We start from the raw sequence: 14075 nt of genomic DNA, 5'->3' as shown, positions 1-14075 counted from the left end.
AAGTTGTCATGTTTGGGCCTTAGCTTTTGTAGCTAATGCTATGCAGTATGTGTTTTGTCCATTGTTGAAGTTTGTAATGCAACTTAATGTAGCTAACATCTAAATCCTTAGAACTCTGGTGGATAGTTGACAGTAGTCCTATTGGCTATCATACATACATTTTCTTATTTGATATAATACTAAATAAGCCTTTCCAGGTATAAAGAATTGGTGCATCAGAGTACCTGATAAGATTTATCTTCAGCAAAAACACTTGCAAGCAAAGCAACAATTGAATGCTATGGATGTAGAATAAAAATGCCCAAATTATCTTTGAAAGAATTAGTAGTTTTAGAAAGATACAAAAGCAGAATTGTTCTTAGATATTTGTTCATGTGCTTGTACTTATTATGACATGTGGATAAACGTGAAATGTAATCTTTATTTATGGTTGTGACAAGATGTCAACCCTGAAGGTCAACTTGAATGACATCCACACAAAGTTTGAATAAATTCTAGATTTACACAGGGATTTAAAACTTCAAAATCTATTCACTTACAAGAAATTAATTTGATGTTTAAACATTTAATCGGAACACGAAAATTATTTGTAATCTTTTATGCTGAATGCTCTAGTTATTTAAATTGACAGTCAATTTTTTTATCCAATATTTTTCAGATAAAAGCTAAAATGGATGTCGTTAATGGCCAATTATTAGATTCAATACATGTAAAATCCATTTTCTGATAAGTTTCATACATAAGATATATTACATTTTCAGTTGTAATAATTGAAAAAGCCTCAAGGGGCTTTTATTTGTGGACTGTATGGAAATTTGTTTGAAATAACAGTCTTTTGTGTACATTTTTCACTATTCACAGTTTCATCTCCATGCTAATTTTAATTGAAATAACAAATAGTAAGAGTTGAGACGAAGATAGAAATCCCTTGTCTATGACATAATTTTAAAGCCAAGTTTTTTCAACACAAAATGATCATCCATAATTCTAAAAATACATTCACATGGGAGAGAAAATTTGAAATTATTTTGAATCACTGTTATTGGTATAACAGCCAATAGCAATCTGCTGTCTATGGCTTAGTTTGAAAGCGCTGTGTTTTCATCAAAATTATCGCCAATAACACTAAAAATATATTCACATGTGAGAGAAAATTGAAATTATTTTTAACTACTGTTATTGGTGTAAGCCAATAGCAATCTGCTGTCTATGACATAGTTATGAAAGCCCTGTGTTTTCATCACAATATGATTATCCATAATTCTAAAAATACATTCCCATGTGAGAGAAAATGAAGTTATTTGAAATAACCTTAATGGTGCAATTGCCTAAATTGAATATTAGACCGCTTGGGGGCCCCCTTTCGTGAGAAAAATTTGGTTGATTATATAGGGAATCATTGAAGCATGACTGGAGTGGGCCCCCATTTGGTCAGTCAGTGGGCCCCCCTTAGGAAAAGTTCTGGATCCGCCACTGATTATTGTGGTTTCAGGAAATGCTTCATTTAAATTTAAAATGCTCAAAGGTTTTCATTTTAACTAAACTTACCAGTCGCAATATTTGCAACAATAAAAATGTTGGAATATTTTCTGAATTTACAGTATTCAACAAATATTACCATTCAGCAATGAACCTTCTATTCTTCATCAAAACACTCAATTAAGGTTAAAGAGGGGGGAAATAAACAATTTTTTCCCAGTTACTACCAGACATTGTTGTTTGTAATAAATATTAATCTCTAACCTTAGAACCCCCTACAAAGTTTGTTTATCAAATCTTTAATTGAATATAAGTTGTGTAATAAATAAATCATTATACTGATAAAGGTAATTACCATTTGATTATAATTTATGTGTTTAAAATTCAGAGAGCTTATCATAAACGTTATCTTGGGTGGTAATTGAATTTTAAAAGAGGTAAGACAGATGCATTTATTTGAAGAAATTATAAAAAGGGGGAGAGCTTTGGTCCCTATAGAAAGTGAAATAGCTGATCTAGGGAGCTATGTGACAATGCATTGTTTTTGTTGTAGTATATATATGTGAATGAGAGGGGATAAGAGGGGTCCTGATCCCGAAATCCCAGACTTAAAAAAACGAAATCCTGAGGTCCTGAATTTAAATAAAGTAAATCCCGAAGTCCCGAAATCAGAAAAAAAGGATTCCCGGATCCCAAAAGGGTCCATTCCGAATTCCCGAGCTTAAAAACACCCGATCCCGGAGTCCCGATAAAGGTCCTATCCCCCCTCATGAATTAGGTGGTTTGTTTTCTCTTTTGAATTGTTTTCCATTTGTTATCCTGGGACCTTTTATAGGTTTAAAGGGGGTATGTATTTTCCTCATTGTTAAAGGCCATGCTGTCACCTATATATTGTAGTTGTTTACATCTTGTCCTTTTGTCTTAGAGTTGTCTCATTGGCATTGCATCATACTGCTATTCGTAATTATATAAAAGCCTGTTGTGATCAACCCAGAGAAGTATAAGTCCACCTTAAACGTAGGTAAACATTTGCCCCAATAATATCTGGAAATACAACTTAAGTTTGCGAAATTAGATCTGTCATTGAAGTTTTGGTTTGTTTTTTCTGGATTTCAGTGGTCACAGTTTTATTTTCACAATAGAAAGCACTTTCCTAATGTGATGTTATGACAATAATAATGAGGTTACCCTTGGGATTATTTTACCCATAAATCATCAGTATCATAATGGCTTCCTCATGACATATCCCATCATGCATGATAATGGCAATAAAATGTGAGGAAAGGTCGTTAAGGTCATCATTTTAACTCATAGTATAACTGTTCTGAAGTATTGGAAATGGATGTCAATACATCCTGATAAATTCTGGTCTGTTTTATGATGCAGAAAAAAGATTGTAGAAATTGTCTGAGGTTTTCTGGGGTTTCATATCAATAATAAAGGAAAAAATGATATTAAATGTACTGTGTATTGCATGTTTGACTAGATGTGAGCAATTGCATTTGGTCTCCTAACTAATAGTCTGATGTTCACTGTAAAAATATTCTGTTAATTTGTGAACAAGTCTGTGATGTTCACTGTAAAAATATTCTGTTAATTTGTGAAAAAGTTTGATAATTTCAATTTAACTCTTGAATAATAGTGAATAGTCTTGTTCTATTAATAACTGAATTTTTTAAAATTTGTTCAGGTCCTATTATTGATAGCTTCAAATATTTAACATAAATAGATTTGTAAATTGTGTAATGAATAAGATATTTTGTGAATCAAATTCTCTCGAAAAAAGTGAATTGTCTAGTATTGTTCTATTGACTGAAATTTATTGAATTTGGTTTACTACCAGTAACCTATGATTAAAGCTTGATATTCAACATACTATTTTCGTAAATTTGTAAAATAGTTAGATATTGGGTCAAATTAACTCTCTTTCTAGTTTTGTACTATCCAATAAGTTTGTACATCTAAAACATCCTTTCTATTTATTGAGATCCATTCATTGACAAAATTGCACTTGACAAGATAAGTTGATGATTTTTGCAAAAGTCAATGTATTTTTGTAATTGAAATTATCTACTCCAGACAAAATCGACATCTGTCTACAGTGCACTGTTTAATCTTGTAAAAACATAGATGTTTGTGATCTTTATTCAATGGATGTCTGTCTCATTTAATGGTTTAATAGAGTGGTCTCTTGTCTTTATATCCTTTGATAAGGGTGTCAGAGTGTTTTTCAAAAGGTAATAGTTTGGCTGCAATAGTTTGATGGGCCTTTCCATGAGTTAAGCTTAGACTAGTCTAGAACTAAATACCTGTAGTAAATGTAGGTGTGGTGGCTTCTCATCTTAATACCTTTTGAATAGGGTGTCAAAGTGTGTTTGAAAAAAGTAATAGTTTGGCGGGCCTTCGATGAGTTAAGCTCTAGAATTATTATACCAGTAGAAAACGTAGGCGTGGTGTTTTTATTATCTTAATATCTTTTGATGAGGGTGTCAAATTTTGTTTGAAAAAGTAATAGTTTGGCGGGCCTTGGATGAGTTAAGCTTAGACTATAGTCTAGTACTAAATACCAGTAGAAAATGTAGGCGTTGTGTTTTGATTGTCTCAATACAGTATCTTTTGACGAGGGTGTCAAATTGTGTTTGAAAAGGTAATAGTTTGTCGGCCCTGTGATGAGTTAAGCTTAGACTAGTCTAGAACTTAAAATCTGTACTGGCTGTAGAAAACATAGGCGTGGTGTTTTTTTGTCTTAATATCCTTTGATAAGAATGTCAGAGTTTGTTTGAAAGGTACATGTAATAGTTTGGCGGGGCCTTCGAGGAGTTAAGCTTTGACTAGTCTAGAACTAAATACAAGAAGAAATCGTAGGCGTGGTGTTTTGATTGTCTTATAAATATCTTTTGATAAGGGTGTCAGAGTATGCTTGAAAAGGTAATAGTTTGGCGGGCCATCAATGAGTTGAACTTAGACTAGCCTAGAACTAATTCCTGGAGAATCATGAAGGGGTGGTGTTTAATTTGACTGAATGTGAGTGTTTCAATAAGAGCCGGTCTCTGCAAGTGCTGATTCTGCTGAATGGTTAATACAATTTAGTTTTGGGACCTTGATGAGTTTAACTTAATGAATATAGGTGCAGTGTTCTGAGAGCACCAGTTGATGCAAAATTTAAACTTGCAAATATATTTTATTTTAGAAATAACATCTAGAAAAAAATTTAGTTTGTGAATCTTCATGAGCTAAGCTTTTCTAGAACTTTATACCTGGGGAATAAAACAGACACAGGGTCGGTTGTTCAGTGTTCCAGTTGATGCAGGTCTCTGCATTATAATTTAAAATCGCCAATATATATTCTATTTTAGTAATGACATCTAGATTAGAGGGTTCTGTTTGAAATTGATATAATTTGGTGGGCAGTCATGAGTTCCACTAGTCATGGGCCGCCATGAGAATACGCTAGTCATGTATAACTAAATACATGTAGAATAACACAGACAGGGTGGGGTTTTCAGTGTTCCAGTTGATGCGGGTCTCTGCAAATTTTAAACTTGCACTAGATAATCATCTATACTACATGTACAGGTTCCTTAATTATGCCACAATATTAAGTACAATGTACCAGAACTCACTGCTTGTAGAAATTGATAATAATCTGAATTAAAATAAATTGAAAAAAATTGAATTCCAATTATAAAATAGACATTCAATGAACAGCTTTTGGTTATTTACAGTCTTTGAGATCTCTGTCAAAAACATGATAAAAAAGGGGGAGGTTTCAAAAGATATAATTATATTCATTCAGGAGTTTATGATTTCTCAGATTTTCTCTAATTGCATGGAATTAATTGTTCCTGCCATTCAAACTTCAGTATATCTACAATCTTGTGGTTAAACATGCTAAAGATGACAGCTGACATGCCTCTCCCTTGTCAAAAATACGGCAAAAATAATCGAAATTAATTGTTGAACCTAACATTTTTTTTGTTTTTTTTTTATTCGTATCTTCCATCTTGTGTTATAACAGGCTTTCGATGACAGCCGACCTGCATCATCGATGTAAAAATTACAGAAAAAAAGCAATTTGATGATATGATTACCGTAACTATATTACTGTTAGACATGCAATATTGACGGAGGACATATTGACTGAGGATTGATAGTATCTGATAATGTTGTTGAGCTGTTGTATTTATGAACTCAAGCTGTTCCGCCATATTAAGAATGCTTGATTCAACTTATTATTTGAGAGGTTGAACATGTTTTAAAAAAAAATTGAAAGTAAATCTTTAATTTTGTATTTTTTGCTTTTTTTATATAAGGCCAACTAAAATTAATTAGTAGATTTTCATCCAAATTTTTTTTTAAAATGGGGCGGGTGGGAGGATTTTATTTTTTAAATTTTATTTCATATGAAACCCTTTTGCATGTTTTGTGACGAGTTCTTCATATATGCAAGTGTAATAATAAGCTTATATCATGTATTGTTAAGGCCGTTCAGTGACCTACATGTATAGTTGTTAATGTCTGTGTCATTTTGGTCTTTTGTGGATAGTTGTCTCATTGGCAATCATACCACATCTTCTTTTTTATATACACAAGTATGAGGAATCTTACATAATTTTTCAAATCCTTAAATAAATATATCTAATTGCGGCTTTAAAACCTAACAACAAAAGCGTGTGAGAAATACTCTCTTCAGTTAGACTACCTACATTGTACACCAAATGTATTTGGGTTTCTAAACAATGGTTTGTATTCCAATAAAATGAAGCAAATGCATTGGTATGCAACACAATTATTATGAGTACAGAATAAAACGAAAACTCAGAGAGTGTTGAAAATAATAGGGTTGGTACTTTATATGCAAGATGAAAATATAATTATCATGTAAAACATGAACTTAATAATAAAAAAAAAAAGTTGTTGTTTAATGACTCTTTTTGGGTGTATTGGGACATTTGCTGTTTGTCAACATAAAAAGACGGTAAAATCAAAGGGCTTGCATAAATAAAATGCATATGTTAGTCGACTTTTTAATTTCAATAAACGGTCATAAATCTGACAAGTTCGTGCTTGTATTTCAATATCTATAATCCAGTCATGTTTTCTGTATCAATGGTTTCCACGAATCTTGCGCTTTGGGTATCATTTACAGTTTAAATTTCCTGAGACAAAGTCATTGCATAAATAAAAAAAAGTCCGCAGTTTTCTAATCTCAGAAATTTGTGACATACCGCGATTTGCAGTCTTGGTAACTGATATAGGCGGAACGGTACAGACTAAAGTAAAAGGTAACAGCGTGTTTCTCTTAACACCAATATTTCACGTCATTCTCGTTATCAATCTTTACTCTCGGAAGATGATGTTGTCATCATAGAGCAGCGGAAAGGTCGACTTAATCATTTTTGTTAGATTTACTTGAGGTACAAAACCGAAATTTGAAACAGGAAGCTTTGAGGATGAAACGAAATTTTAACGGTTACCGGTAACGGGAATGAACGAAATCCGGAAATCGTAAATTTTATAAAATAAAAAAATTCGGGGCGGGACGATTTCAGAGGGGCGGGCGGGGATGAAAATCTATCAATTAATTTTAATTGGCCTAATAGATTATACTGTTTTAATAAAGGGTTGTCAGAATTTGTTTGAAATAACAGTGAATTTGTTAAAAAGTGAAAAAGTAGAATGACCTTTGTCAGATTGAAATTGGTTTGAAAATCAAAATTATTTTCCTTGCCAACAAATGTTATACAGTGTAGGGGGTCTCATTGGGGGGTTCTGATCCTGGATCCTGCTTATTGTTTTGTCAGATTCCCGTATCCCTCTTACACTATGTACGTAAGCAATTCTCATTTTTTTGTGATTTCTCGTATCCCGCTATTCTTCATTTCACGTTTTCACAGCACAATTATTTGACTTTCACATGTCACGCTTACAAAAAAATCGGCAATCCTGTGTCACCCTTAGACCCCAATGATTCCCAAAGTATATAGCCCAAAAATCCTAACGTTTTTTAGTGATCTAGCTTGCTTAAAAAGTAATAACCCTATGATTTTGATAGCGGCAGAATAAAAAGCATCAGATTATTAAATATTTATGAAGTTATAATTAATTTTTCTACTAGTTTTAAAATAGATTAAATATTATCAGTAAATCTGATCATATCTACAAGTACATCTGAACTGGAACATTTCTTATTGATGTTAAAAAACTTACTGTAACTTTATTAAAAGAGCATAGAGTGCAGTGTGTTCCCTCCAGAGAGAGGAAGCCGCTAATGTTTGGTTCAAAGATTCAATTGAGTGAACTTTGCTTTAGTTACAGACGTTTTGTACTGGGAATATCTACATAACGGGATTGGATATGTCGTTTTCAAAGCATCAATGCTTGACTTGAAGATTCTGGAATATTTTTGATCTTCAAATATCATATGCTGACTTGACCTAATTATAAACATTCATTAAATTCTTTGAAAGAATATTATATGATGACTCGACCTAATTAAAAATATTTACAGTTTTTTGACTTTATAATGGATGCTGACTTGACCTAATTATAAACATTCATAAAATTCTTTGTAAGAATATTATATGATGACTCGACCTAATTAAAAATATTTACAAAGTTTTTTGACTTTATAATGGATGCTGACTTGACCTAATTATAAACATTTACAACATGCTTTAAAGGATAATGATAGTAGGTAAAAAAATATCACATGTTTTATTTTAGTATTTTACTTTAAAAAAAGTAAGGTTTATTATGTTTGTACTAGATTTAATTCAGAATAAAAAAAAAATCATTTTTATTTTTGCAATCTAATGAACACTTTCATAAAACCCATGAAACATGTTTGAATTAAATTATTTATGAGATTTTTCAGTAATAAATATAATTTTATGGCTGATATCATGTGAAAAATGAAACACTTAAATATATAAATTGTCTGGAAATATTTTTACTTCAGGAAACAGTTTCCTGGATTGTTGTCATTGTTAGGTTGATGAAATTATTTATTCTCTCCATAAACTTCCTGTATATGGATATATTGATTTCAAATCATCGGCTGGACATTAATATTCGTGTTTTATGTTGCACTATAAAAAGCTTGACCATCACCATTGATATATTGGACAGGGGCCATTTTGGGGGAATTCCAACTATTTTCCCACAAAGCACTGTTTTTTTATTGCACATTTTAAATAGAAATTAGCAGCATTGCAAGATATAAAGGTGTTTTCTTCAATCTGATATAAATGCAAATAATTATATCTCAAGTTACAGAAAAAAGGATCAGTAATTTTGGAATTATATTTTCCTGGTGTAACCTATTTTCATCAGAGAGAAATTTATCTCTGAATTATAAAATATGGTTAATTGCTAAATCATTATTGTCCAGTCATAATTTTTATATTAATGACTCATATCTATCAGAGCTCAAAAGTGTTATAAAAGTACTAGCAATTCTAGTAATTGAAGTGGAATAACAAACAAAAAAGAGTGAAATATTGTAACTTATGTACATGTAACTTATGCCCTACAATACATAGATATTTTGTTATCATTGAAACAGAAAGCCAGTTCTCTTGTTGTAAAAGAATTATTTATTAGAGTGTTGACAAACGAATTCTTGAATCTTGATGTATTGCATGCTAAAACATAAAAGAAAAAAAAAAAGGATATGGACAAAATCAGAACTAGCAGAGCAAATAACACACAACACTGTCTTTTTTTCTGTTTCTAATCATGATCATTAGACCTTACTTTTAATTTGGTTTTTAGACTGCAGTTTTTTCTGAAGTTTCTGACCTTAAAAAGGATCGACTAGAGAAGCCGGGTGCAAAGTAAATAAAACATTATATTCCGATTTATGGTGGATTATGTTTTACCTATATTTGCTTGTTCTCTTTGACATTTCAGTTGGTATAAAAGAATGTTTTACATACACATACAAATGTTTGCATGTTGAATAACTCAAGTTTTATTCTATTTTCAGGTTAATACAAAAGAATGGCTCATTACTTATTTCACCAGTTCATTCAGGGGGGACAGATATGGGGTTTTATCAGTGTAAAACCACAGTGCCTGAGCTTGGAACGCTTGTTAGCAGAAAAGCCTATCTTCATATAGCTCGTAAGTATCAAATATTCTCTTTTTTTTTTCAGATATCAGTTTTATCATTAGATGATAATGATGATGAATGATAAATGGTGGGTTAAAGAAAAGCATATATCTCAATTGTATCACAAGCAGTCATCATGCTTTGATACAGGCCCATCATCCCAAACTTGTAAAATTTGAATCGATCATGTTGGAATTTCAACTACAGGCCAATAGAGTCTTAACATAAATGTCTCTAAGAAAAATGAGTAGGCCTTGTGGCAGCAAAAATGGAGGCAAAATGTCTTTAGGATGTTATCAAAATTTCAGATGAGAACTATGATTGAATCATAAAATTCAAAGGTTTGTTTGTACTATGTGATGTGAATGCAACCATTCTTCAAATATAATTGAGATCAAATAGAATTATCTTTGCTTTAAACGTTTTAATGTACTCTTATGAAATGAAAAGAGAAGATAAGCTTTTTTGAAGCTGACATGAAAGAAATCCAGATGCATTGTGGGAAACAAAACAACAACTTGTTTCTCATGCACGGCTGTAATTAAAATAAATGCAAAATTGACATTAATGAGAAAACCATACTTTATGAGTTTAATTATTAACGCCTGTAAATTTTTTGAATAATTTAGCGTATAGCTGATTAATTTATAGTATGTAAATATGTATTACACATTAGTGATAAAAGCTAAATGTTTTGTTTTGTTCATTTATATTTTGTACAAGGGCAAAGATCAAATATTAAATAAGAAGATGTGGTATGATTGCCAATGAGACAACTCTCCACTAGAGACCAAATGACATTGAAGTTAACAAATATAGGTCACCATGTGGTCCTCAACATTGGCACAAGCTCACAAGAGAAATTTTCCTGTAATTTCTAGCTTAATTGTCTTGTATCTGTTACCAATGACTGGAAATTAAAATTGAGAATGGAAATGGGGAAGGTGTCAAAAAACAAGAACCCGGCCAAAAAACAGTAGAATGTGTCAAAGAGACAACTCCACCAAAGAGACAACAAACAGATCAAAAAGCATTTCTGGTTTCTTGCAGTTGTTCTAGTGCATTTGTTTTAACACTCCATTCATAATAATTTCACTTTACTTTCAGATTTATCAAAAACATTTCGTACAGAACCACAAGATTTATCAGTATACCTCTATGATGCGGCCATGTTTGGTTGTGTCATTGACGGCGTGCCAAAACCAAACATCTCATGGTACAAAGACAGAATACCACTGCAAGAGAAGAAAAATGTGCGAGTCCATCTAGACGGAGTGTTGGAAATATACCCTGTACAGTTTAATGACTTTGGTTCCTACCATTGTCTGGCTGAGAATGTAGATAAAAAGATGAGCAGTCGAATGGCAAAGTTAGAACAAAATGCCAATGTTGGTTAGTAGTGGAATTTCATTAATTTGAATTCTGACATGTAACACTTAAATAACAAGAACATAAAAAGCAATATGTAGGGTATAAGTTCCTCTTGCAAACTTTCATCAAATTGAAACCTAGAAATGAAAATGTGTCAGTGACAAGTTGACAACAACTCGATGAGAGAGCAAAAATCAGTGAGGCCACCTATGGGTCTTCAACACAGCCAGAAAATCTAGCACCCAGAGGGCAGTTTCAGCTTCCCCCTAAACGAAATGTGTACTAGTTCAGCGACAATGGAGTTCACACTATTAAAACTTCTAAACATATAAATAAACCAGAAATAGAAAAACATACAAAACTAACAAAGGCCACAGGCTCTTGACTTGGGACTGGTACATAAATTTCGGAGGTGTTAAACATGTTTTGTCAGGTCTCAAAATCGCTTTATTCTTGCAGTGCATTTTCGCTCTAACATGGTAGTTGGTGCATCAAGTAGCTATTTTGATATTTTAATCATTTAAAGAATGTAACATGCAGAATGAATTGAGTTTAATGAAACATGCACAGTGGATAAAAGGGGATATATGTACCGGATAAATATCAAACTAAAGCGGCATTATAAACTCATTAAGTAAATTGTAGAATAATTTTTACTACATCCTCCCCACTTTTAGATAATTAGTTTTGAGTGATCAGTCAGTGTGGGAGGGAAAGCGTTTGGAAATCGTTAGCAAATTACTTCCTCGTTAAGGATGAGATTTGTTCAATGTTTTGAGTTTTAAAAGTTTCAAGGATTAGGACAGAAAGTGCAAAATAATCTGAAAATGTGATTTTTAGGAGAAAGTGTAATTAACATGGGAAAAGGAATACAGGAACAAGAAATATATAGATTTTGTAGGTCAACATACATGTTAGGTCATCACTGTCAGAGTCTTGAGACAGGGGTTCACACCAAATGTAGATTCTTTCTACATCCTCCCCACTTTTAGATAATTACTTTCGAGTGACCAGTCAGTGTGGGAGGGAAAGTGTTTGGAAATCTTTAACAATTCACTTCCCAATTAAGAACAGAGATTTGTTCAATGTTTTAAGTTAAGTTTCAAGGTTTAGAACAGAAATAGCAAAATAAAGTGAAATTGTGAGATTTAGGAGAAAGTGTTTTTGGACAGGAAACGGAAAAAGTGAACAATAAAAATACATTTGTAGGTCAACATAAGGTTGTCATTATATTTAAAGACAAGGGTTGTTACCAAATGTCAATTTTTTAATACTTTAAATGGTGTGAAAGAAAAAGACAGAACATTGACAGTTAAAACAGCTAGTATCTATGAAAAATACATCATAAAACCTTGTATGAAGTTCATGCTGTAACACTAATTATTATGAACACTCTGTAAATTTGGTTATAATAAGGTATAGAACCACTAATTCAGGCCCGGTCGGAAAGAACATACAAGAAAGTAGTACATATTTGAAACAAAATAGTTCATAAGCATAGCTGTATCTTTGTCAATAATGGGAATATTTGGGTAGTTTTTGTATCAAATAAAAGTTTGCGGACTTGGGATCACTGTAGAACCCTTGTTTTACTTGAATAAGAAAGAAGTATAGGAAATTTTAATAGGAGGGCACATTTGGCCTGTTGTTCAGATCAGAAGTTCCTGTTTTTGTACTATCAAACTTCCAGGAACCAGTACGCTCTAATATGCAATTAAAGGTATGTTGATTCTTTCAGCACAAGTCAGGATAAGGTACAGTTTTGACATGACATAACTGCCACTTTATTTGAACTTAAGAAAAAGTAGCCGTAAATGCTTGAAATTGCAGAATTAAACATAGAAACCAATGGGGCTATGAATTAGTGGTTTTATACCTAATAAAGAAATATCTGTCTGGTAAATAACAGATTTTATTTTATTGGTTTAATGAACTTTTTTGTAGTTTCCCATAAAACTTGTTATCTTTTGTTGAAATTCATTTTTTGTCTTGCACCGGTTTATCATTAGCCAATGACTTTACTTTTGTCAGACGACAACTTACTAAACAAGACTGACTTTGTCCTAACAAGTGTGATTTTATGTTTATTGGTTGACCGATTTAAGATAACAACAATAATTATGTAACGTCATGCTGAACATGTCAAAATATATATGATATAATGTATTAATTAAGTTAATACATGCATCTCTTTTGGAGTTTTGTAATATTACTTTTTATGTTTACACTGTTTTTAATTTTTAAGCATCTTACTAGTTTTTGATCCATGACACGAGGATTCGTTTTGTTAGGGAACATTCATTATAACCTTATTTCAAGTTTTGCTAATCGTGTTGGGCATAACATCCATGTTCAATTTGTTTTGGGCAATGTCATTTACTTTGAGCTCTATATCAGACCAGTACATTTCCTTTAAAATCCTCCTCCCCTATAATTAAGTAAGTTTCGTTTGTTGTCCAGTTGGTGTCTTGACATTTTTTTCTATCTATCTCCTTTTATTTCCAAAAAAACATAATAGTAATAACATATGGTCTCAATAAATAAAAAAAAATATGTGGTATGATTGCCAATCAGACAACTTTCCACCATAGTTCAATTGAAGTGGATGTAAGCGATAATTGACCACCAGACCAGAGGTCGTGAAATCTTTTTTATCCCTAGTGGTCCTTGAAGAAAATCTGCTGGTCCTCACTGTTAATTCTATTGAAAAGTACTAAAATTGTGTCAGTCCTATGCAAAATTTTGATGGTAAAATCCTGAGGACCACCACTTTTCGCGAACTCTGCCAGACATATTTATAAATAAAATGTTGGCCTTGTTAAAGATATCAATTTTGTCACTTGTCAAAATTCTCTCTTCCATACATTGGCTTAGTCCATTTGGAAATGTTAAAGTTAAAAAACATCCTATTTGTTTGAATAACAACAATGTAAAACAAAAATAATCGTTCTGGTTCAGACAATATAATACTTAAATTCTATTTCATATCTTATTTATGGCCGACAAGTCATGTCACAGTGACATGTAAATTGAAACGACATTAAACATGTCTTTTGATGTAGGTGGCAAATGTATGTAAATTTGAATAATTCTTCTTAATTTTCTTTGG

The 14075-nt window shown here is 32.0% G+C and overlaps 1 protein-coding gene across 14 annotated transcripts in view; it reads left to right on the top strand.

The window, feature by feature from the left end:
- Positions 1-14075, top strand: part of LOC139495658 (neogenin-like) — a 90843-nt gene that overhangs the window by 33217 nt on the left and 43551 nt on the right. For all 14 annotated transcript variants that reach the window (XR_011657429.1, XM_071283961.1, XM_071283959.1 and 11 more), the window contains exons 4-5: positions 9470-9606; positions 10703-10987. Coding sequence is in view for 13 of the 14 variants with exons in the window: in XM_071283961.1 (XP_071140062.1) it covers positions 9470-9606; positions 10703-10987 (422 nt within the window). In the remaining variant the exon portion in view is untranslated. The remainder of the gene's footprint in view (positions 1-9469; positions 9607-10702; positions 10988-14075) is intronic.

Source organism: Mytilus edulis, chromosome 11 (genome assembly GCF_963676685.1).
Source record: "Mytilus edulis chromosome 11, xbMytEdul2.2, whole genome shotgun sequence".
Lineage (NCBI taxonomy): Eukaryota > Metazoa > Mollusca > Bivalvia > Mytilida > Mytilidae > Mytilus > Mytilus edulis.
Note: the sequence above shows the minus strand (reverse complement) of the source record. Positions and strands in the feature narration are given on the sequence as shown.